The sequence below is a fragment of the Theobroma umbraticum genome, unplaced genomic scaffold (assembly GCF_002168275.2).
Source record: "Theobroma umbraticum cultivar Fairchild unplaced genomic scaffold, ASM216827v3 scaffold_20.0, whole genome shotgun sequence".
Lineage (NCBI taxonomy): Eukaryota > Viridiplantae > Streptophyta > Magnoliopsida > Malvales > Malvaceae > Theobroma > Theobroma umbraticum.
Genome location: NW_018397266.1, coordinates 5913279 through 5937369, shown reverse-complemented (window position 1 = coordinate 5937369; position 24091 = coordinate 5913279). Strand labels below are relative to the sequence as shown.

At 33.5% G+C, this 24091-nt stretch overlaps 5 protein-coding genes across 8 annotated transcripts; 1 reads left to right on the top strand and 4 right to left on the bottom strand.

Moving 5' to 3' along the window:
- The first annotated feature begins 808 nt into the window (after window positions 1–808).
- On the top strand, window positions 809–5226 carry LOC110423301 (spermidine synthase 1). Its single transcript, XM_021437487.2, has 9 exons — window positions 809–1264; window positions 2595–2671; window positions 2785–2907; window positions 3628–3732; window positions 3999–4071; window positions 4147–4218; window positions 4303–4498; window positions 4724–4853; window positions 5006–5226. The coding sequence occupies exons 1-9, from the start codon at window positions 1063–1065 to the stop codon at window positions 5066–5068; spliced, it is 1041 nt and encodes a 346-aa protein (XP_021293162.1). The 5' UTR covers window positions 809–1062; the 3' UTR covers window positions 5069–5226.
- Window positions 5227–5454: 228 nt separating this feature from the next.
- LOC110423302 (uncharacterized) lies at window positions 5455–6797 on the bottom strand. The gene has a single exon (XM_021437488.2). It carries the CDS (start codon window positions 6794–6796, stop codon window positions 5795–5797), a length of 1002 nt encoding a protein of 333 aa, XP_021293163.1. The 5' UTR covers window position 6797; the 3' UTR covers window positions 5455–5794.
- Window positions 6798–7530: 733 nt separating this feature from the next.
- Window positions 7531–9273, bottom strand: LOC110423364 (uncharacterized). Its single transcript, XM_089784720.1, has one exon. The coding sequence runs from the start codon at window positions 8979–8981 to the stop codon at window positions 7968–7970; it is 1014 nt and encodes a 337-aa protein (XP_089640846.1). The 5' UTR covers window positions 8982–9273; the 3' UTR covers window positions 7531–7967.
- Window positions 9274–10280: 1007 nt separating this feature from the next.
- Window positions 10281–11648, bottom strand: LOC110423350 (uncharacterized). The gene is made up of 3 exons (XM_089784691.1): window positions 11469–11648; window positions 11041–11241; window positions 10281–10949 (listed from the first exon to the last, which is right to left on the bottom strand). Exons 1-3 carry the CDS (start codon window positions 11554–11556, stop codon window positions 10585–10587), a joined length of 654 nt encoding a protein of 217 aa, XP_089640817.1. The 5' UTR covers window positions 11557–11648; the 3' UTR covers window positions 10281–10584.
- Window positions 11649–13560: 1912 nt separating this feature from the next.
- RSZ21 (RS-containing zinc finger protein 21) lies at window positions 13561–16284 on the bottom strand. Of its 4 annotated transcripts, none has more exons than XM_021437715.2 (6): window positions 16126–16284; window positions 15833–15933; window positions 15521–15612; window positions 14780–15005; window positions 14077–14199; window positions 13561–13979 (listed from the first exon to the last, which is right to left on the bottom strand). In XM_021437715.2, the coding sequence occupies exons 2-6, from the start codon at window positions 15919–15921 to the stop codon at window positions 13973–13975; spliced, it is 537 nt and encodes a 178-aa protein (XP_021293390.1). In that variant the 5' UTR covers window positions 15922–15933; window positions 16126–16284; the 3' UTR covers window positions 13561–13972. The 4 variants fall into 4 exon arrangements, with proteins under 4 accessions (XP_021293390.1, XP_021293392.1, XP_021293391.1 ...); XM_021437717.2 differs by having other exon boundaries at window positions 14792–15005; XM_021437716.2 differs by having other exon boundaries at window positions 15521–15609.
- Window positions 16285–24091: the final 7807 nt, after the last annotated feature.

The following is a 24091-nucleotide window of genomic DNA, read 5'->3' as shown; positions in this document are numbered from 1 at the left end:
AAAAAAGGAAAAGAAAAAAAGAAGAGGAAAACAAAGGCAAATGGTGCATTTAGTGAATGAAATTTAGGTAAAAATTCAAAGGACAATCTAACAACACATATGGCAACCTGGTCAATCACATGGAAAGGGTACAACTTGGCAAATATCAAATTGTAGGCAGGCCAAAATTTGTACATGGGGTGAGGACAAGTTGCATTAAGTAAAATTATAAAGAAGAGGATAAGGTTGAACTGGGTAATCCCAAGCTCCATGGGGTCCGATCCACATGCCAAATAGTTTAATGCTCAATTTTTTCTAAAAGAAAATCAAGTAAGGGCTTGGATAGGAACATAACATTGGCATCAGTGTGTACACTGTAAAATAATCTACAGACAAGGGCTTTACATTGCACCGATTCCCCCACCCTTAGCCTTGATATTCTGCAAACATAAAGCAAAAAAAAAATAAAAATAAAAATTCATTAAGTCAGAACCAACCAAAAACCAAAAGAAAAAAAAAAGGTCATGATTTCATCCCAATCCCAAGTTCCCAACCCTAATTGAGAACCTTATCATTTTTATATTGTACTTTAAAAGGAATATATATATAATCTTTTTTCATTACTATATTTTATTTGTGCTTTCATACATGAGATTACTGTTAATGAAGATTACTTCAGAGAAAGAAAAGGTCAAAAGAAGGACGACGACAACACAACCCGCACAAAAGATGCGTCGTTTGCAAGCAGATTCGTTGTATGACCATATATATATAAGTTAACTTTTTCATTCTATATTTCACATATATCTGATATTGTTCTATATTTCTTGCCCAAAGCGGCCCAGGCCCCTAGCAAGCATTTTGCTTTATTACGAGTACTATAAAGGAGGAGCAAGATTGTGTGGCCCTCTCTCTCTCTCTCTCTCTCTCTCTCTATCTTCCTCTTTCTCTCTCTCTCTCAGAGTGACAAAGCCAAGATTTTTGTAACTCTTTCTCTTTCTTTTATTAGGGCTTTTTGCGTTCTGGGCGTTTTTTTTTTCTCTTTTCTAAAAAACAGGGGAAAAGGGAAAAACTGTCTTCTCCATGGCAGAAGAGAGCGGTGCCCCTGTGAGTTGTTCGGATTTGCCCGCTAAGAGGCCGAGAGAAGATGAAGAAAACGGGGTTTCTGCAGCTGCCATGGAAACGGAGGGTGATAACAGTAACACTCCCAATAACGTTAAGGAAGATGATGGGATATCCTCTGTTATTCCTGGATGGTTCTCTGAGATTAGCCCAATGTGGCCTGGTACGTTTTTTCTAGTCTCCATAATACCATTTTTTTTCTTGTCTGTTCTTCACGTTGTTTGGACAAAGGAGTATAAAAGGTTCATTTCCCTCCTTCTGCTTCGTTTCGTAACCAAAGGAGGCATCTTGGTTCTTGACTCTGTTTTGTTTCATTTTGGTCTTTTTTTTCCCCTTACTGATTTGGGGATTTTTTTTTTATGTATGTATGTATATGGTTATGCGATCTATTCTAGATGATGGGTGAGTAAATTTCTGTGCTTGTTATTGGGCTTGAACTGTTTTAAAAATGGATTTTTTTTGGTTGTGTTTATTTGTTTATATAAATTATTCATTCTTCTAAGGATATAAATGGTTATGAATTCATGGGTTCGTTTGTTTTGAGCTGTTTGAAAATCATCAAGTTCAATTTCGTTTATGATATCCAGGGCATGAATATATGCTTATTTCCAAATTTGTTTTCCCCTTTCTATTGTTGTTTCTGAAGTTCCTGGTTAGCTGATATTCATTGGCACTCTTTTTGGAAGTTTTTCTATATTGATATGGAGGATGGGATTTCTTCATGGATGTTAATTGTGTCCCACTCTTTTGCACCTCTCATTTAACATTGTTGTCATTTCTGCCCATTTTGTGTGCCTGTATTCTCATTATCTATAATGAATTCTAGTATAGGAAGACAACTTCAATAAGATTAACTTCATTTACTATGATAACACTATTTTTTAGTTAACAATCCATTAAAAATGTCAGAGATTCTTGCTGATTTTATTTCTTTTAAAAGACTCTATAGCCTTGTTAGTAGCAACTAACTGCAGTTGCTTATCTGCAATTGCTTCTATGAAAATTTTTCTCTACAACTCCCCTCACGAGGTGTCTTATTGATGTTTTTATCTGTATGTTCAATTGCTTGTAGGACAATTGTTCAGTTGCATGTTGTCACTTATGTGTATTTCTTAATGGAAAATGTTTATTATTGTTTAATAGTCGGGTTGGACCTATATTCATTCATAAATCAATATGTTAACCCATTACTATCTGTTTTGAGTTTACGGATTCTTTTTCTAGTACTAGTAGTTATTATGAGTCAGGTGGAATCTGAGGCCAGTCTTAGGTTTGCAAGGTATGGGTCTTTTTAGTGAGCATAGGGATTTCTATGTTACTTGTCATGGAGTTTGATCCCTGTTCCATGCCTTAGGCTTTGTAAGTTTTTTTAATTTAAGATAGATATAAGGGAGCAAATTAGATGATTTTTTGCATAAAAGATACTTCTTTAAATATTTAGAAGAAGTCACTCTAATATCTTTTATGAATCATTTTCATACTGAAATATGCAGGAGAGGCACATTCATTAAAGGTTGAAAAGATCTTATTTCAAGGAAAGTCTGATTACCAGAATGTTATGATCTTCCAGGTATTTGATGCTCTGAGGAGAATATCACTTTTTTTGGCTTCTGTTTTCCTTGTCTAGTTTCTTCTAGAATTTCCTGTTTTAAAGCGAAATACTGAACATGGTAACTTTTGCAGTCTTCAACATATGGGAAGGTCCTTGTTTTGGATGGTGTGATTCAGCTCACAGAGAGGGATGAATGTGCATATCAAGAAATGATTACTCACCTTCCTCTTTGCTCCATTCCAAATCCAAAGAAGGTCTTTCAGCTACTGTAATAGTGTTAATGTTGTATGCATCAGTAGATGTCAAAGTCAGGCATTTAGCTGGTTTGAATTAATGAGTAATTTTATAGCTGATTTTTATGTCATAACGGAACATTTTCAGTGAATTCCTGTCATGTTTTAGATTCATTATGGCTTGAATCTTAAAGTAGTCCTCTCTTTTGATATTCAACTATAGAGGATGCCTATGGAAGGTGCAAGAGAGTGATTGAAAAAAATGTTCAATTTTCATAATTGTAGTGACAGGACCATATAATGATTATTGAGATCCATCCGAAATGATTTAATTTGTTTTGTTGACTCAATTTTTGGTTTATTGTTCTCTTTCTTAATTTTGTGGTAAACTTCATTGTTTTCTGTTTGCTATAAAGCCTACAATTATAGTCAAGTGTTAAATGTTTTCTTTTTCTCTACGTTTTTCATGAGAAAGTTTCCCCTGCCTGAAGAACCTCTTAAGGTAAAGAAAATATATGAAGTGCTGATATTTTACCCGTGAGGGAATTGTTTCTGTTTTTTAGTTTTTAGTTGGACATATTTTACTTGTTTGCATAATCTGTTTTTCTATTTAATGCATGGCCTTCTGTTGGAGGGTTGCTTTTAAGATTACTCTACATAAGATTGAATTATTTGATAGGCTCTGTTATCATACCTGTTTTTGTCTTCAATTCCAACTGATATATATATTTTTTTCACCAGGTTTTGGTTATTGGTGGTGGAGATGGTGGAGTTCTACGGGAAGTTTCTCGTCATTCTTCTGTTGAGCAGATTGACATCTGTGAAATTGATGAGATGGTAGTTGATGTGAGTAGTAAAATGAATATCTTTCTTGCCTTTCACACAGCCTATATAATTCATAATGAGTTGTAATTGATTGATGAAAAGTGGGTCAAGTTATGTTTAGTTCACTGACTTTCTTAACACATTAAGATTTTTCTGCAAATGCAAGTTTGCCATTTCTGTAAATTTTTACTCAGGCTACAATGATTTAGAGCAATTGGCTAGGAATTTCCAATCATACCTTGACAGAGCCTTGTTCTTATAACAATGTGCATCCTTCTGTGTGCTAGGTTTCTAAGGAATTTTTCCCTGATGTAGCTGTTGGTTATGAAGATCCCCGTGTGAACCTTCATATTGGTGATGGTATGGTCTACTATTTTTTGGTGCTTTTATACTCCATTGCATGATATCAATTATTAATGATCTTCTGTATTTCAGGAGTTGCATTTTTGAAGGCTGTTCCAGAAGGTACTTATGATGCCGTTATAGTGGATTCTTCTGACCCGATAGGTAATGCTATATTTGGAAATGGTGCATTGTCTTCTTTGTTCTAAATGGTTTGGCAAATATATGATTCATTATTTATCATCTCAGGTCCAGCACAAGAGCTCTTTGAGAAGCCCTTTTTTGAGTCAGTGGCAAAGGCTCTTCGTCCAGGTGGAGTGGTCTGTACTCAGGCAGAAAGTATCTGGCTACATATGCACATAATTGAGGATATTGTAGCGAACTGCCGCCAAATCTTCAAAGGCTCCATTAACTATGCATGGACTACGGTTCCTACATACCCAAGGTATATGCTAATGACCTTCCTTCATCCTGTGACCAACTGCTTTCTTTTCTGATTATACCCCCCTCCCCTCACCTTTTCTCTCTGTAGATTTATGTTGTTAATGCCCTCAACTTCAAAGGAGGCTTTCTTCCTTTGAATGAGGGAATATCTTATGCACCCATATAACTATGTGGTGCATTTTCTTGTGTTTGCCTGTCATCATAGAGCCTTTTGTTTTTGTTCCAGTGGTGTGATTGGTTTCATGCTTTGCTCAACTGAGGGACCTTCTGTTGACTTCAAGCATCCTGTGAACCCTATTGACACCGATGATAGCTGCTGCAAATCAAAACGACCCCTAAGGTTTTACAACTCTGAGGTGTGACTGCTATTTTCTAAATTCCTTATTCTTGTGCGATAAAATAATTTGTGATTTACATTTTTTGGCTAAATCTTTACGTTTCTTGAGGCTTCGTAATTTTTGATTCTCTTGTTAGAAACCCTTTTATTTTTGCTGGTTCCTGATTTCAGATTCATTCGGCCGCTTTCTGTTTGCCATCCTTTGCAAAGAAGGTGATTGATTCAAAACATTAGGGATGGAAATTTTGAAGATCATTTACAAATTTTGAGTTATTGTGGGAGCATTGGTTTTTATCCATGCTTGATGGTCTAATGTAGTAATGAACCCTGGATTTATAAGTCCAATTAATGTCATTGTTATGTGGAAGAGAATTTGTAGTATGATTGTTGAAGGATACTGGTCTCTCTGTTTTCTACCAGCCTACAAAGTCCATAAGGGATTATGGTCATTTAGTTGATATAAATGGCTCTTCCTTCACATCATTCATCTGATTCACGACTTTGTGTTATATTCTTTTTCAAATATATTCTGTAGATGTTTGAGATCGTTCAGTTCTTCAATCAACTGCCATTTTTTCAAAAAAGGAAATATAAAAATGGGGAGCAAGTTAGCTTGGAGGTCATGCTTTTTTAGATCATATGCCAAACCACCTTCAGAGGTATGCCTTCCATTCCATGCCCTCTGAAAGGCGTATCCCGAGGTATTAAGGGAGTCAATGGTTTAGGATCTCGAGTATTTTTGTTCGTAGTCCATGCCGATGAAAGGAACATCAACTGGTCTCATTCACATTTTGGGTCAAATATGTTGTACATTCTTTGTATTACTTGTATGATAACAAATTTGTATTTACAAAAGTTTATTGAGCTACATCCTAAGACTGCTGGACCCCTGTTTTGCACCTCCAGAAGATAAAGAAAATAAAATATTGCTTAAGAAGTAGGCAGATTATTTAAAAAATTTCATGCACAGCTTTGACTTGTTTTCCCTGCTTCCTCATCAACCCGGTGTAGACTGTGCTCTTTGCGATGATAGAAATGTATCACGCAAGCCACCCACTTCATCACGATCCCCATACAAATCAAGCTAACCTGTATAACACTTGTCCAGGCTTTCTCACTGCATCCGCCATAGAAGCGCACTAACCTTAAACCGGCACCCCATGTGAAGAAAATAAGCATCAACAGAATTCCTTGTCTCTCGCTGCCTCTACAAAAATAAGCCGAGAGTCCCAGAGCATTGGCCCCATGTATCTCCTCTAATATTGAAATCACAATACTCATGTTCCAGATAGCTGCCCATTCCAAGTATTTCGCTAGCAGAGCTATGCAAGTTACTCTAAAAAGTGCTGCAGTGAACACATTATTGAAAAAATTCCTCACAATAATATAGAAGTTTGTCACTAACCACGCTAATCCGAGTAGGAAACAAGTTGATACCAAGTAAACATAAGAAGATGTGACAAGAATGCCTTTACACCTTGCTTTGTTCAGAAGTCTTTGTATCATCTCCTTGGGAGTAATTGGTTTCTCTTTGGTATATGTTTTTGCCGTCAAATCAACGGAAACCACCACAGCGCAGAGCTCCAGTAGATGAAGGGGCAGCAGGTGGAGAAGACCCAGTTGTATCAGTTTAAAAGAGAAATCATTAGCCATGCTTCTGGTTGCGTTGACTGGGATCAGCCAATGACTGAAATAAGCTGGGGGTTGTCTAATAATCTCCGAGGTTGCGATAAGTGTTGTGTGGAGGATCATTTCATGGAAAAGCATGAAGCAAAGGAGGGGTAGGGAGGCGAGGAAAGAAAGTAGGATGAAGTCGGTATTTTTATAAGGGATTATAAGAGCTTGTTTGAGTATGCTAAACAACTCTAGCTTCTGGTTCTGCATCTCAATCCCTTTCATGTCCAATGACTTCTGTAGTGGAGAGTTTTGAGTTTTATCATTTATGTGGAGGTTTTGGGTCATATACCAGGAACGAATGTCTTAAGGTCAAACCAGATGGGCATCTAAGCCATTGGTTAAACTTGATCGATTCTTTATTTATTGGTAAGAAAGCTCCATCCCTCCCACCACCAAAGTCATCATCATCTAACCATAACCTCTTCTTTTTAATTTTAGCAAGTCTCACTTACGGTTTCAGTTGAGATTTGACAATGTCTGACTTTCGTTGTAGTCGGTGCTAGTAATTGGTGCGTAAACCCTTTCTCTTTTCCCTTATTTTATAGTTTATATAAAAACTGCTTAATTTGTAAGTTGAACCTATATATGATCTCTACTTAAACATTTACCAATGTGAACTTACAGGTATTGAAAGTGCAAAATTATACCTTAGCTTATCACCTCACTTGTCCATCTATATATAATCATTAATTAATTTACTATATATAAAATTACCAACTTCAAAGGTGTAAATATACTGAATGAGATATATACCCTTAACAGTTTCTTAAATGAACTATATTATACTTAATTAATGATTTTCTTATTAAATTTAGCTATTACAAAAACCAGACTCTTTATTCTACAGTATCGTTCGTTAAAGAATAGCAGTGGGTCGGATGGGGGTATAGGTAAAGGGGTTGCATGGGCACAAGTCCGGAGACAACATCCCTCAAAGTAGACATAGTAGCTTGAAAGTTAAGCTAGAGAGCAATGTGATAAAGTGCCTTGCTTTATCAATAAATTTTATGAGTCTTCTAACCAAACAAAGGGAGGGTAAAATGCATTCAGATAGAGCAGTGGTGACCTCTGCAACACAAATAGACAATATCAAAGGGAAGTAATAATAATGTAACACAAATTCTGGCTATTTCTCTTGTTATAACACAAATAGATAATATCAACTGGTATTCTCCAGCTAGCAGAGCCAAGAGAGGGAAGTAGGAATGGCCCTGAATTCAAAAGGGAATAGTATAGCAGAAATTAGAACGGAAATGTGGTAAGATCTGTATGTAATGATTCAAGTGCTACTTTGCCACTAGAATGCTACCAACATTTCCCAACAAATTAAATGCTGCAACAAGCCATCATAATTTTTATCAGAATATTTAAGCATCTATAAAACTTTAGCTTCTTTTCATGACTGCCCTTTGGTTTCTTCTGCTTATTCCTAGTGCTTACATAATGGAATAAGAACTTAAACGTTGACAACTTTACCATCACTTCCGACTTCCTCGTCAACTTTTTTCTCTAAAATCCTCTTCTTGCAATCAAGGAAATATACCACGCAAACCACCCACTTCATCAAATTCCCTACACAAATCAAGCAAGTGAATACAGAGGTGAACAAAATGGCTCCAAGCCCCTCACTGGACCACCCAAAGAGGCAGGGCAACCTGAAGACAATTTCCCATACAATGAAAACAAGCATCAAAAGAAGTCCACGCCGGGTACTACCCCTGCTAAAATAAGTCGAGAGTTCAAATGCTTCGATCCCATACGTCTCCTCCAATACTGAGATCACAAGAGCCATGTTCCATTCAGCACTCCACTCTGAGTATTTCATCAACAATGCTATAAATATAGTGAAATGGAATATGGTTATCAATGATTCCACAAAGATGTTATTCGAACTGTAAAAATAGTAGTCTATTACAAAGCCCTTCGACAGAATATAGCAGTTGCTTACGACACCAACTAATCCAAGTAGAATACAAGTTGACAATAGAAGAACATATATTGATGTAATGAAGGGACCTTTCCACCTTGTTTTCTGTACCAAGATATCTCTGAGGCGGATTGGTTTCTCTCCTGCATATATCATGGATGCTGCATTAACAGTCATGACTATGTTAAGGAGCCCTAGAAGATGATATGGTGCCAGGTAAAAAAGACAGAGTTTAATCCATTCACCAGAAAGATTCCCCTTAGATCTATGCCAATCATCATGCAAGGCAATTGATGATTCCCAGTCATAGTAAAAGTAATCTGAAGACACGGGTGTGAAGAACTTGAAGGTTTTAAGCAACGTTTGCTGGAGGACAATCTCAAAGAAAACTGAAAGACAGAAGTAAGGTAAGGAGGTGAGAAGGCTGAAGATGATAAAGTTGATATGTTTCTGGGGAATTGTAAGAGCTTCTTTGAGTATATCGAGGAATTCAAGCTTCTCCTTGTACATAATTTGAGTGTAATCGATCTCCATGTTTCTCATTCTGTAGTTCTATAGCATCTTGAGGCATATGTTGTTAAATCAAGAACAAAGTCTTCTCTTTTGGTCTTGCACGAAGACTTCAGGCCTTTTGGGGAGACCCAAAAGCACGCTCATACAAAGTTATCCACATCCAGTCATTGAAAGTGGGTGGTAGAACTTGACTGATCAAACTCGACATATTCATACACTATATTACTTTTGACACCAAACGTGATCAAGCAAGAAAAAATTTCTTTCCGACCCTGTGAAAAGAAAAAAGTGTAAATATATTCGTGATCATTTTCCTGGTCAGAGTTATTGGAAATTGCAATAGGTTATAGCATTTCCACTAGACTTGGCACAAACCTACTTGCTGGTATTCAGGGTGAGTTGATACGCGTTAAAATAAAACCATGGGTCTAAACTGTTGGAAAGAATTTGACTTAAAATTTGAGTAAAATGTGAAATATGTCATTGCAACAAGCTGATTAGACAGAATCATTGCCTCTGCTTAGAATTTCAAAGTTTCAAAGTATGCCGTGCCCCGGAAGGCAGTGTGTTGTGTTGTTTGACTTTTGGTATTACCATAATCAACAAACCAGCCCAAGAAAAGTATTCCCGCGATAAAGCAACAGAATTGGAGTCAAAGTTTGGAAGGTCTCAATTGTACATAGTTGATGATTTTACATTAAATTTAGTTTTATTAGGTCTGAATTGGGTAAATGTTAGTAGCTGTGTTGGAAGGCTGATTTGAATCTGGTTCAGCGGTGAAGTGATGGGACTATCAGCTGAAGTGAAGTGCTTAAAACGCATTATAAGGAGTCGTTTGAATAAGCAATAGTTGCTGAGTTCTTGTTGTATTTTTATTTCCTTTGAAATCTAAAACACATAGTTTGGTGTCGTTTTGTTGACTGTTTTGTTACCGTTATAGCTGCTCAAGAACCAATGCTGGTTTGTTCTTGCTTGTTTACAGATCTTATTTTCTAGTGTTATTGTATCGAGGATAGATTTAAGCTGGGTTAGTTTTTGATTTTCAAATTCTTGTATAAATGCTGGAATGAAATTTGAGATGATAAGAGAAGGAGTTTTCATTTCCAGAAGAGCTTGCTTCGTTTTCTCTGTTTTCTCCTAAAACCTTTCTTCTTCAAATTTTTCTTTTCCCTTAAGTTCATTAATTCTTAGAAAACTCAACAAGCTGCAAGCATAATCTGCAAATAGAGAGGACAGTTAGTGCTGGCCAATTGTCTGTTGTGCCATTACTTAGGATGCTAACTAATAGCTCCATCTAGAAATCTAAACTGATACATCAGACACACCGAATTCAAGTTGAGATCAATTAAGGTGCTCAACAACCCATCATTCAAACTTAAAAATTACACTGATAAGTTACAATCATAATAAAATTATGACTCCTAACATTATTCATTTCAAAAGCAACTTGACAATGTTAATATTGCAAAATATTCCACAAATGCTCAATTATATAAGTGATCTAAAAAGGGAGCAAAGAATATCCAGTGTCAACTCCTGCACAAGATTTAAGTACGTACAGCTTCAGTTCTGTCAATGACAGTCACTTAGTTTTCTCAGCTTTTTCATAGCGGTTACAAAATGCAATAAGGGCTTAAACATTGACAAGTTTAACATCTCTTCCTACTTCCTCATCATCAACTTTCTTTTCTGAAATTCCCTTCTTGCAATCAAAGAAATATACAACACAAATTACCCACTTCATCACATTTCCTAAACAAATCAAGCAAGTGTATATGGAAGTGAACAAAACGCTTCCAGTTGCAAGTTCATCACTGTATTCATAAAAGATGCAGGACAGCCTAACGGTAAGTCCCCACGCAAAGAAAACAAGCATCAAAATAAGTCCTCGCTGTCTACAATCCCTGTTAATATATGCCGCCCACTCCAATGCTTCAATCCCATATTTCTCCTCCAATATTGAAATTACTAAAGCCATGTTCCATCCAGCACTCCACTCTAACAACTTAACCAACAATGCCGTACAACCAACTCCCCGAACGATTGTTAGCAAAATATCAAAGTATGCGTGATAATCAAAGCTCCTTACCATAAGACAGCAGTTGGTGAGAAATCCTGCTAAGCCTATTAGAATAGTAGTTGACAAGAGATGAACATATATGGATGTAATGAAGGGACCTTTTAACCTTGTTTTGCGTACCATCATATCTCTGAAGCTGACTGGTTTCTCCGCGGTATATATCATTGACGCCAAAGGAACAATTACGATCACGATGAGGAACTCCAGGAGCTGATAAGGTATCAGGTAAAGAAGGCAGAGTTGAATTAATTTAGGGACAAAATTCGTTGCCAATCTTTCATATTTCCCAAGATCATAGTAGTAATACGAGTAGTGTGGACGTAGTTCAAGAAATTTGGAGGTTTCAAGGAATAGTCCCTGGAGAATGATCTCAAAGAAAACCAAGAAGCAGAAAAAAGGAAGGGAGGTGAAAAAACTGAAGACAATGAACTTCTTACTTGTGCACGGAATTGTTAGAGCTTGTTTGAAAATATCAAAGAAGTTTAGCTTCTGCTTCAACATAATGCGGGTATAATCCTCCTCCATGCCCCTTTCTCACTCACTTTCTATGGCCTTTCACTCGAAACAAAGCGATTGTTGCTAACAAAGCTCAAAGTTTTATCGCTAGTGGTTGGAGGACTGGCTAGAGGACTTGACTTTCTGGAGCAACACCTAGGATACAAGGGCATCCTCGTCCATTCATTTGGTCAAGGATGTTGACCTTGCGTGATGTAAACTCACCAAGCAATAGCATGAGCAAGCAAGGAAACTTCTTTCCTTCCTACCCAAGAAAATAAATTTAGATTCTCATTTTCCGGGATATGAACTGATTGTAGATTAAGACGATGGCTTGCAAAGATCATTTGTTGCTACTTGTATGATTGTACTGATGAGTGCCGCCTATTGAGGTGCTTGGAGGGAATTTCAAGGAACAATTACTTGGAAAGTGCTCCGGGATTTCTACATCAAGCTTGGCACAAATAATTTACCTTTTTTCAACAACCGGCAAAGGGTTGAGGTAAAAATCAAGCAGAGATTTTTGTGTAGAATTTCATAAAGTTTTCAGTAAAATAAGCTAGTCATGGTAAAACAATTATAGCACTACTTCTCCATGCTTTCTTCGCTCACTTTCCTAACAAAATTTAGTGTTGCGAAGGAGTAACAAAAATCAAAGTTTTATCCGAGTGGTTGGAAGGAGTTGCAAGAAGACTTAAGACTTGCACTATGGTGGGGACACCGAAGAATACATTTATTGGTAATGGAGTGTTGACCTTTGACTGATATAAACTCCCCAAACGTAGTCAATCCAATGAAATCTCTTCTTTCCTTCCTACGCCCAGAAAATTAATAACACTTCTTGCTTGCGGGGAACGAAAATGATGCTCCTGCTTAAACTAACCAAGTACAGACAAAAGCTTTCAGTGAAATGTGGGAAAAGTCAAGGTGAGGAAACAAGGATACATCACAGAGACGAGGAGAAAGGGGCAACTTTTAGTGCCACGGGGCATTGCTTCTTAAGCTTGTCAATTATGACGGATTAAAACACCAAGAGAAAGGATGTTGTGCTGAAATTTGCACACCCAGATTTCCTTTCACAAGGTGAATTTTGAACTAGAACTACCAAGCATAATATTAGCTTTGTTTTTTTTCTTTTTTTTGACCAAGTCCAAGCATATCATTAGTCTTGAAATATCAAATATTGTTATAGGCGTCATGTAAATGGAACAGCAGAACATCCAAACTTAGAATATAGAAATGGGCCGAACAGGCAAGTCCAACCATTTACCATTAGCCATATTAATGTATCTAAATTTCTGTGAAATACAGTGGCCAAAGGGAATAGCAAATATACAAGACGCCTCCACCCCCCCTCCTCTCAACCCAAATATAAAGGGGGGAAAACGAGGAAAGACACAGCAGAAGGCAGGACGGTTACTTCCCACCTACTTTCCTTCAGGCCTTTGCAGATAATCATCACTTAGATGATCAACAATAAAGTTGGTGCAGGTTGTAGCAGCTTCCACGCTGAATGCAACCTTCAAAAACATGTTGTCACAATGGAGACAGAAAAGGTGCCATACCAACAGTTCCCAACATGTCTCCAAGCATATATATGAACATTTACCCATGATCAAAAAATAGTACTAGACAAGACCAAGATGAATTGGTATTGACACCCTCCAAATCAGCTACCATGGAAGCAAAGGTCAAAGCTAGATCAAACTCTTTGTTGCAGAAGAGCACATGCTAAGAAGGGGTCTGCTCTCAGTTTTTCGCAATTGCAGTTTCTAGCTGAATACGAAGCAATACTACAAGTAGATGACGAGGAGCAGAGAAGCTAATAACAGGAGACCAATTAACAGCTTCATCTTCTTAAAAAAATTAGAAGCTTTGTTGCAGATGCATACACCACAACAAGGTTGCAACCAAAATTGTTGTTACTAGCAAGTAACTCAAGCTTTTACAATATGCAGGAGCGACCACGAGTAGATGAAGTGGTGCAGAGAAGCAATGAGTGGGGGAAACCATGTGCACTAAGATGCAGTAAAGTGGCGAAAGGATGCTGTTTTACTTCAAAATCACACCTCAAAACAAAACATATAAACCCTTTAGAATCTTCTACCTCATAAAGATAAATTTACCATAGTAACTAAGTAAAAATAAAAACGTAACAGATAAATATAAGTAGATAACAATATGAAGTAAGAAAGGGACCTCCCAGTTTCAAATGCTGAAGACAGCAAGCCGACGCAAAACGGTGTCCAAGGCACCCCTTTTGGTGGCTGAAACACTTTGTAGAGTAGAAGCCATGCAAAACCACAAGTTCTAACAACCTCATTGTCACGAAATGAACATAAGTAACATAAATCTCTTTTGCTCACTGAACCTATTAGAACTACAGTATTGCATATTAGTTTGCCATAGATGTCATTTCAGATTTGCTTCAGCTCATGTCCACACTTTAATCCCTGCAAAGGAATGTAGTGAGCATATCAAATTGACTTTACGAAGCAAGGATCAAAATTAAGATCTATGATTATTAATAATTCAGCATGCATTACTTACCCATTAGCATAAGGTGAATCACGACGAGAATGCCGATAAGCAGGCGACCTGCTGTAGCTGCGACCACGACGAGGTGATACGCTGCGGCGCCGAGGAGATCTTCTCCCACGTGGACTATAGCTCCTGCCACAAGATACAAAAAATTTATGAGCAAGGAAAAATAGTTAGTAATTTTTTTCCATAGCCTGCATACACTTGTTCAAATGACCAATCATTAGAAACAAAACAAATTTTACTTAAAATAATAAACCTTTATCAAATTTATTTATATAAACAGATAAATGCTTCTTGTCAGTAAAATAGAAACCTAGTTGGACACATAGATATATGCAGTACAAAATTGGTGTGCCATGCACATATTAACTGGACACAGTTTTATTATTCTTGCAGAACTATGTATTCTAGCACATCAGACTTCCAAAAAAGGCCAAAGGCTATTGATTCCTAAATTAGCATGTATGGTGCAGGCATGACTCCAAGTCCACCTTAATAAGCCCTCTCCCAGTTATCTTATGTTCACTTAAGTGATTGCTCATACAAATATAAGCCAGGAGAGAAAAAAAAAAGCCTTTTGCTTAGCATAAGAAAAGGCATACTGTAATGCACCCTTCGATATTACAGGCTCCTCTACAAACCAAAATGCATAGAAACTGCCATCCTCTACGACCTCCAACAGAAAAACTAAAAGAACCCCTAAACACACCTGCGCCCATACCCATAACTTGGACTCCTACGGCGACGAGGACTGGGGCTTCGGCGTCGGCCACTTCCCAGGCCTCGTGAACCAATGCGCAAGCGGCATTCACGAGCAAAGTGACCAGGTTCACCACACTCATAACACTTCAAATCCTCACCCCCACCACGGCGCCCACCACGGCCTCCGCCACCCTTCGAATTATGAGAAAGTTCCACACGCCAACCATTCTTGCCTTCAAGCGGAAAAAGAAAAGTAGTTAGTGAATTTCATTTTAGTGAATTTCATTGAAATGTCAATAAAACAGGATAGATAAGAACTCAAGTCATTTGAATGTGAGGATCCAAAAGAACTAAACAGAATTGAGGATGAACCTTAGAATTAATTGTTGGATGAGCAACCACAATAAACTAAACAACTCAAACAACAGGCCACCAAATACTAGTAAACAATAGCAACTTGAGGAAATATCAAAGAAAATCGGTAAGCAACTCAAACAGTCGGGACATATCTCTAACATATCAAAGCTCGATAGTCAACAGATTTCAAGCATATGCAGCACAAAAAGTGAAAAAAACAGAGACAACCAAACATAAAAAAATAAAATAAAATGATCAACTTGTATAAGGAAATATGAATAGAAAACCGCCATATTTCAAAAAGGTATGTGAAACAAAAGATATAAACAAAATAAATACCGAAAACATCAAGATTCATAGTAAAAATTGGAAGAAAAGAATTTATAGTCACCATCCAATTCACGGATTGCATCAATAGCATCCCTTCGATCATCAAACTCAACAAATGCATATCCTGGTGGCCTTCGAGCAACCCATACACTGCTTTAATTTCATTAACAACCAACCAATGAAAAACTTGTTACAAATCTCTCAAAGCAAGACTTTTTGTCCTGTATGAAATTGTAGAACAAACTAAATAATCATTTAAAGTTAGCAAACCTGAAACTTTTCACAGCTACCATAGATATTTAACCAATAATTTCTGGCGTCTCTATCAAAATTCAATATTTTTCTTTATTAAAAAAAAAGAAAAGAAAAATACCTGCGGAGAACGCCGAAAATCCTGAACTCGTCTTCCAGATCCCTCTCAGTGACCCGAGGATCCAGATTTCCAACATAAACACGAGACATTCTCGTAATACACTGCACCAACCAAAATAATAATAAACACAAACAGAAAATGCTCAAATGTGAATACCTTTTCCTCGATGAAGAAACAGAAAAATCAAAGGTCTTGAAAACCTATTAGGCTCGTTTAAGAGAGATTATTGAAAATTAGGGTTTTGTAAGAAATCATCGAAAGAGGAATAGATGCAATTGAGAGAGAAGATGAACCTTGAGGGATTCCTAGGGCAATTTGACGATAAGAGAGCGATCGAAATTCGAAACGAGGGTGACGAGTGACAGACTAATTAATTTGGCTCTGCGCAGCGAATGGCAGAGCCCTAAAACCCTCGAAGTTTCGCTTATAAAAGTATGAATGTTGTATATGGGTAAAGGCTACAGTAAGTCTAATGTTACCATGAGACCAATTAATAAAATTTTTAAAAAATAAAAACTTATATAACAGCTTAACACGTAAATAATATATATAATTTTTAAATTTTTTTATTTTAAGATAATATTTAAATTTATATGATTTATTTTAAAAGTTATTTAATTTTTAATTTTATTTTATTTTTACTTTAAACTATAAGAATATTATTTTTTTAATGTTAAAATTATATTTAATTAATTCAATAAAAATTATTATTATCATTTATTATGTTAATTTTCACACATTTACGTCAAGATTTTAAATTTATTTATTTTATTTTTATTAGATTTTACGTTAATTTTTATAATTTAACGTTAAGCCTTTTAAATAGTAACTTTTAACAATAATTTTTTATTTTTATTATTTTTTATTTAAAATAAAAATTTAATTTTTGTTACATATTTTTAGTATGATAATATAAATATAAATATTTTTTCATTAAAATTAAGTTTTTTTACTTAATTAACTTATTAAGTTAACTCTCACACATTTACATTAAGATTTAAAATTTAGTTACTCCACTTTTACATGTTTTTACATCAATTGTTACAATTTCATGTTAATGTTTATTTATGTCAATTTTAGATTATAATTATTTTTATTATTATTTTTATTTAAAATAAAAATTTATATATCGTTAAATACTTTTAATCTGAAAATATAAATTTAAATATTTATTTTTTATTAAAATTAGTCTTTTTTACTTAATTGACTTGTTAGGTTAACTTTAACACGTCTAAGTTAAGATTTAAAATTTAGTTGTTCTACCTTTATAAATTTTTACGTCAATCCTTACAATTTTACGTCAAGGGTTTTTTTGTGCCAATTGTATATTATAATTATTTTTATCTTTATTATTCTTTACTAAAAATGAAAATTTGAATATTATTACATACTTTTACCCCAATAATATAAATATAAATGTTTGTTTTTTTATTAAAATTAGATTTTATTATTTAATTAGCTTATTATGTTAACTTTTACATATTTACGTTAAGATTTAAAATTTAATTGTTCCACCTTTATAAGTTTTTACATCAATTTTTATAGTTTTACGTCAAAAAAATCTATGTCAATTTTGAACTATAATTTTTTTTTGTTATTATTTTTTACTTAAAAATTAAAATTTATATATCGTTAATTACTTTTAGTCTAAGAATATAAATTTAAATATTTATTTTTTACTAAAATTAAATTTTTTTATTTAATTGACTTGTTACATTAACTCTCTTTCATTTATATTAAGATTTAAAATTTAATTATTTTTTTTATCAGTTTTTACGTCAATCGATACAGTTTTATGTCAAAACTTATCTATTTCAATTTTGAATTATAATTAGTTTTATCCTTATTATTTTTATTTAAAAATTAAAATTTTTATATTGTTAAACATTTTTAGTCGGAGAATATAAATTTAATATTTATTTTTCATTAAAATTAGATTATTTTCCTTAATTAACTTGTTACGTTAATTCTCACATATTTACGTTAAGATTTTAAATTTAGTTATTCTACATTTACAAGTTTTTATATCAATTCTTATTACTTTACGTTAAGAATTTTTAATCATAGCTTTTAAAAACTTTACTCTAAGTTTTTTAATGACAACTTTAAATTACATGTGTTTTTATTTTTATTATTATATATTTTTAATTTTGACTTTCTGATTTATTATAGTGATAATCTTATTTATAATATAAAATTTTAGCCATTGAATAAAAGAAATGCAAATAAATGGTTTTTATTAATAAGGCATTAAAAGAGTCCATCAAAGGGAAGATTTTTTGTTTACCGGTTGAATTTGTTTACTAGTTTCTTTTTGGGTTTTAAATCAATAGTTACAATTTAATCTCATAGATTAAATGATCTTTATTAATTGACTTTAAAGTAAAGAAAAAAATGATGATCTTACTACAGAATTTGCCCCGTATATGTGACAGCTCAGATCTTGCTGATTAAATTTTGAAAATAAAGCTTAACTAATTTTATAAATTACAAGTTTATATTCTTAATTTAAAAAACATATTTACTAAATAATGAAATATTCATATTTATATTCAAAACCCACTTTATTTATTATTGATGTGGTATCTATGATATTTTACCCCACTAATTGTGAAAGATTCATATTTATATATTCAAAACTCACTCCATTTATTATTGATGTGGCATCCATGATATTCTATCCCACTATTTGTGCAACGCCCCACTACCTCGATCGTTGTATCTCTTATAAGAATCATATATCAGTGAAGATCCGGATTTATTCTAATACCAATTGTCACGTGCTAAAACTTAAGCTCAACTTTGCACAGCTTTAAACTCTACTTTGAAAACAGAACTTAAGTAAGCCTATAAATCACTGATTTACATTTTCAACCCAAAAGACTATCATGTGTTGAAACTTAAGCTCAACCTCATACGACTTTAAACTCTATTTTGAAAATAGAACTTAAGGAAGCCTATAAATTATTGACTCGATCTTAACTTAAAAGACATTCTTGATAAGTAATGAAAAACTCATATTTATATACTTAAGATTGACTTCATCTCTTACTGATGTGAGATCTGTGACATTATACCTAACCTAATTGTGCAACGCTTCTGTTGCATTGGCTCTTTATTCGTAAAACAAAGAGATTTTTACATTAGTCCAAGTCTACCTTAATTTTTGTATCTCTCATGAAAATCCCACATTAGTGAAGATCTGAATCGACTTTGATACCAAATGTCACGAGTTGAAATTTAAGCCTAACCTCGTCTTGTGCAGCCTTAAACCCTAAAAATAAAACTTAAGTAAGCTTATAAACCACAAAGCCATGTTACTAACCCAAAAACATACTTAATAGATGATGAAAGATCCAAATTTATATAACTAAAGCTCACCCTATATCTCACTTATGTGGAATCTGTTATAGTATTATTATAAGAATGTGTCAAGGGAGCATGGCAACTTGCCTGGTTTCCTTAATTGCTATTGTTTTTGGGCCTTGCTTCTCATTGTTGGGCCTGGATTATTTTGATTGGGCTTTTAGGACTTTAATTTAAGATTTTAACCTATTACCAATAGCCACTTTTCATTATTTTATTCTTTAAAGGTAATTTTTTTTGTTAAAAAGTTTTGATCAAAATAATCAAAGAACAACCAATTATAATTTAAATAGTTAGGCTTTTGATCTAACATGTTAGACCATGTTCAATGAAAATGGTCATTATACATATACCAAAATATTTTTTTGTCTATTTTTAATAACACTTTTTGTAAATTTGACTATGGTATATAAGATTTTAACACTATTATGAATAAAAAGGTAAAATCCAAATATCTTCCAATCACTTTAAAATGATATTTTAGTCCTTCTTGTTTTAGAATTATACTTTTAATCCTTTGACTATTAACATTGTTAGTTAACAATTAAAAAAAATTAGGATTCAATATTACATAAATATTTTAAAACACAAATAACCCTTATATCATTTTTTTCAATTTAGGTATATTCTTTTTGAAAAAAAAAATTATTCATCCTCTTCTAAAAACATTGATAAGAAAAAAATAATTTTTAAAAATAAAATTTTGAACACAAAAAAAACTATAAAAAAAAGATAAAAAAAAAAGAAATGCAAGACCTTGACAGTAATAACTTCCATGAGATCAATCTTAATGAATCTTCTCCTCTTTAAAAGATAGAGGCCAAGAAATATCAATAATTTTTTTGTATTTCTTTTTTTTCCCTTTCAAATCAAATTTCCTTTAGTTAAGAAAACTAAATTTATGATTTATCAAATCAAAACACTAGTGGGATTTGTCTCTTTCTCTAGTATTTAGGCGACAAGTTTAATTTGTCTATGGGTAGATGATGGATCTGTATGATCTTATTATAGGTTCTTTTTATGTGTGGGTTCAATTCTTGTATTGGTGGAAAGGGGCCTTATTGATACTGCAAAACATTTAAAAGTCTATATAACATCTGGTCTTGTTAATGAGTGGTATTGTGTATGCTGCTATTAGGTTTGAGTTTGACAATCATCTAATTGTAATAATATTGGTTTTTTGTATTGACGTAAATAGTAGGGGGTGTGATAATCTTTCTGTAATCACATTGAGCCTAGGTATCCATTTTCCAAAGCAATTAGCATTCACACTAGTTCAAGTTTCTATAGTTTTTGTAGGGGTTGTAGGTTGCTATGCAAAGTCTTTACACTAAACTGGTGAAAAGTTGAAACAACACTTTGTAACTTCTCCCTATATGAATACAATAATCTTTATCTTACCAAAAAAAGAAGAAGCTAAAGTTGTGAAAAAAAACAAAATCTAAAAAGAAAAGAAAAAAATTCTTCAAGTTAAAGAAAAAAAAGGAATTTAAAAAATGGATGTTGATTATTACAAAATTCTTCAAATGGATCGAAATGCAAAAAATAAAAATTAAAAAAAACGTATTAAAATTTATTTAATTATTTTTATTAAGGTTCTAAGAGGAGAAAAGAGATAACATATTTTTTTAGGGTACAATACCCCCACCCCCTTAACGTTTAAGTATAATTCTACACAAATCTATTAGCATTGGAAATGAATAGTCCATCCTTGAAGTCTAAACACCATTAACAGGAAATATGAAATATCAAAATTGCTCACGTATAAATATATCTTAATCACGTGTTAATGTTTGCTAATCACTATAGTCCCTTTCTTTCCTCATTTTCCCTTTTTTTCCTTTAGTTCTCTCATCAATTGCTACATCACTGATAGATTAGGGTTCTTTTTAGACTTTTACTCCAATTAGTAGCTTCATCCCATAGCAAAATACCCTAAGATCAAACCTTTGTTTAGAACCCTTTAAACCTTGACCTAAATCGAGAGAGTGCAGGATTAGGGTTCATCAATCGTCAAACACTGGTAAGTTTTGTTGTAGTGTCAGGGTTAATTTAGTGGTTTGGGAATGTTGTTTTTATTGATGTGGTCCTCATGTGCGAGAATGGGTTTTGTCGTTTAAGGTTGGCTTTTGCTGATATGGCTTCATGTGCGAGAATGGATTTAATGGTTTAGGGTTCTTTATCTGTTGTTAATGTGGTAAGGGTTCGGGAACAGGTTTGGGTTGAGGGTTGGGTTGTAACTTAGACCTAGAACCTTAAAGCTCGAATTTGGGGAATTAGGGTTAGGGATTTGGAAATTACCTAAAACTGAACCTAAACAACTAACTTGAAAACCCTAATTTTCAAATCCATAACCCTAATTCCCTAATTTATAAAACCCTAACCCTAATTCCCTAATTTAGATATTTAAGATAAGGTTCTGAAATTGGGGATATAGGGACGTTGTTTAGGTTCGAGTAACCCAAAGACTATTGTTGTTCAATTTTCTACCCATGTAAGTATACATATCACAAAGATAATATAGTGATGAGTAGAGTGTTGATCCCATAGAGAATTGAATTAATTCTTACTATTAATTACTAAAATTAACATACCCTAATTTTATCTAAACAATTAAAATTAAAATTAAGACTAATAAACTAATAATTAAAACTAATCTAAAATATATCAGCAAAATTATTTTATTAACTTCTAGTGATTACCAGACCCAAGATTATTATAGCCCTCAATACATCATTTGAATATTTTGTCTCTCTCTCTCTCTCTCTCTCTTAACCCAGTTTAATGGATTAAGTTACTAACCTAGAGTCCTAAATTATTTACAAGTTTCTGTCGAGTTTCTCATAAAAATATCTTTCCTAATTAATTTACTATATGTCTATACAAATTAAATTAAAGAAAGATTTATTAAGTTCATGCTCTAATTTTGGCTACATATGGCTTATAGGTGTATGTTTACCTTATACGTAAATCAAACCACATAATCAACTAAGTGCATACAATCATATGCTGTTTTATTCAAGGTCTACCTAAATCTCCTTTAACAAGGTTTAACTTAGGTTTCCAATTCAATCTAATTGGTGGTCAAGCAATTAGAAGTATTAAGAATAGAATAAAATAAACAATTTAAATTTATCAAACATAAGTAAAATAGAGATAAATAAATCAGATTACGTATTGAGTTCAATTATAATCTCAGATTAATGAATTAGTTTCCTATCGAGTCACACATCATCATCAAATAAAATTTAAACATTAAAAATGATAACTTTATTATATAGAGTTATTTTGACTCATTTTGGGAGCTTAAGTAGTTAGATCTTTGAGATTTTAGGTTCGAATTTTAGCATTTTAGGTGTTTTTTTTAGTTTAAGTTTGATTACTTGTTAAGTGATTAATTTAAGTTATTTTAATTAAATTTTAGGTTATTTTATTTTAAATTACTTTAAGAGTAGTTATTGCTAATTTCTCTTATGGCTTTTGTAGGAAATTGATGAAAAAGACTTATTTTATGAAAATCAGTGCAAGTATGGTGATAGCTTCATTCGTATATATTTCAGTATTTTGACCATATCTCTTTCTAAAAAACTCCAAATTAGGTGATTCTTAGACCAATCAAATTATAAGAAGAAGGGATACAATGTTTATGTTCACCAATTTGCCCAGTTCTGATTGGATCATGGTCAACATATTTGTCAAAGTGGGACCATTGCAACAGTATGTAAAGACTGAACATGATGCGGTATTAGGAGCAAATCTTTCAATCCAGAAGTCCAATTGATGTGATTATTAATCCATTGGAAATTTAAGAGACAGGGATAAAACTTTTATGTTTATTACTTTGCCCAATTCCTAACATATCAGGGTGAAACTCACATTTGAAGTTGACACATTGCCACAGCGCTGGGAGAACAAGGCTGCAGCGTTGATGAAAGGAAGCACACATACAAAATTCCAGAGAGCTCAGCACTGCAGCACTGGAGAAGTAGTGCCGCAGCGCTGCGCGACTTTCCTAAAAATATGGAAAGTTAACGGGATTTTGAAAATTAGGTTATTTGGAGCCTATTTAAGGAGCCTTTTTCAGAGATTTTGAAGGGGAGGCAGCAAGCAACTATTCTGGAGATTTGGAGCCAAGAACAAAGCAAGGAAACAAGAGAATTGGAGAGAGAATCAAGATCATAAATCTCTAACTATTAGTTTTCTCTCTTACTTTTATGTTTTTCTTATTTTCTTTGACTTGGATTCATGGCTAAATTTCTTTGGATATTGTTTTTATTAGATACTATGAACTAAATTATTTTTCTAGGATTGCAATTAAACTCACATGTAATCTAATTTTTAATCTCTTTCTTGCTTATCTTCAATGGGATTTGAATTGTTTATTCCAATTTGTTCTTAATGCTTTTAATTGCTTGGCCACCAATTAAATTGATCTAGAAACCTAAACAAACATGGGAAAGGGAGTTTAGCATAGACTAAAATTGGGATAGCATATGATCATATTAATTGATTTGCCTATAGGATATGGATATACCTATAGGTCATATGTAGCTAGATTAGAGCCTGAACTTAATGAGTCTATTTTAATTTCAATTCACATAGGGATATAGTGTTTTAGTTAAAATAGATATTTTTATAAGATGAGTCAGGAGACCCTTACAAAAAATTTAGGACTCTAGGTTAGCAATTCAACCCATTGAAATAAGTTATGAAAGAGAGATAAGATTTAGATGAACTGTGAGGGATATTGTAATCCTAGGATTGTTTGATTTGCTGTTTGCCTAATTATCTTATTGCTTTAATTTGTAATCAAATTAGTTTTAGTTGCGTAATTTTTAGTTCAATTAGAATTAAGATTTTAATTATTTGAACAAAACTAAATTGTTTTAATTT

What these genes read in the sequence shown, in the direction of transcription:
- LOC110423364 (XM_089784720.1), bottom strand. Translation starts at nt 8,981, where the DNA reads ATGAGAAACATGGAGATCGATTACACTCAAATTATGTACAAGGAGAAG.
- RSZ21 (XM_021437715.2), bottom strand. Translation starts at nt 15,921, where the DNA reads ATGTCTCGTGTTTATGTTGGAAATCTGGATCCTCGGGTCACTGAGAGG. An exon ending in ATTTTCGGCGTTCTCCGCAG is followed by an intron (nt 15,613 to 15,832) that starts GTATTTTTCTTT and finishes ATGAAATTAAAG; the next exon opens with CAGTGTATGGGTTGCTCGAA. An exon ending in TGCAATCCGTGAATTGGATG is followed by an intron (nt 15,006 to 15,520) that starts GTGACTATAAAT and finishes TTCCGCTTGAAG; the next exon opens with GCAAGAATGGTTGGCGTGTG.
- LOC110423301 (XM_021437487.2), top strand. Translation starts at nt 1,063, where the DNA reads ATGGCAGAAGAGAGCGGTGCCCCTGTGAGTTGTTCGGATTTGCCCGCT. An exon ending in GATTAGCCCAATGTGGCCTG is followed by an intron (nt 1,265 to 2,594) that starts GTACGTTTTTTC and finishes TGAAATATGCAG; the next exon opens with GAGAGGCACATTCATTAAAG. An exon ending in TAAGGTTTTACAACTCTGAG is followed by an intron (nt 4,854 to 5,005) that starts GTGTGACTGCTA and finishes TCCTGATTTCAG; the next exon opens with ATTCATTCGGCCGCTTTCTG.
- LOC110423302 (XM_021437488.2), bottom strand. Translation starts at nt 6,796, where the DNA reads ATGACCCAAAACCTCCACATAAATGATAAAACTCAAAACTCTCCACTA.
- LOC110423350 (XM_089784691.1), bottom strand. Translation starts at nt 11,556, where the DNA reads ATGGAGGAGGATTATACCCGCATTATGTTGAAGCAGAAGCTAAACTTC. An exon ending in TCTAACAATTCCGTGCACAA is followed by an intron (nt 11,242 to 11,468) that starts GTAAGAAGTTCA and finishes ATACCTTATCAG; the next exon opens with CTCCTGGAGTTCCTCATCGT. An exon ending in TCACCAACTGCTGTCTTATG is followed by an intron (nt 10,950 to 11,040) that starts GTAAGGAGCTTT and finishes TTAAGTTGTTAG; the next exon opens with AGTGGAGTGCTGGATGGAAC.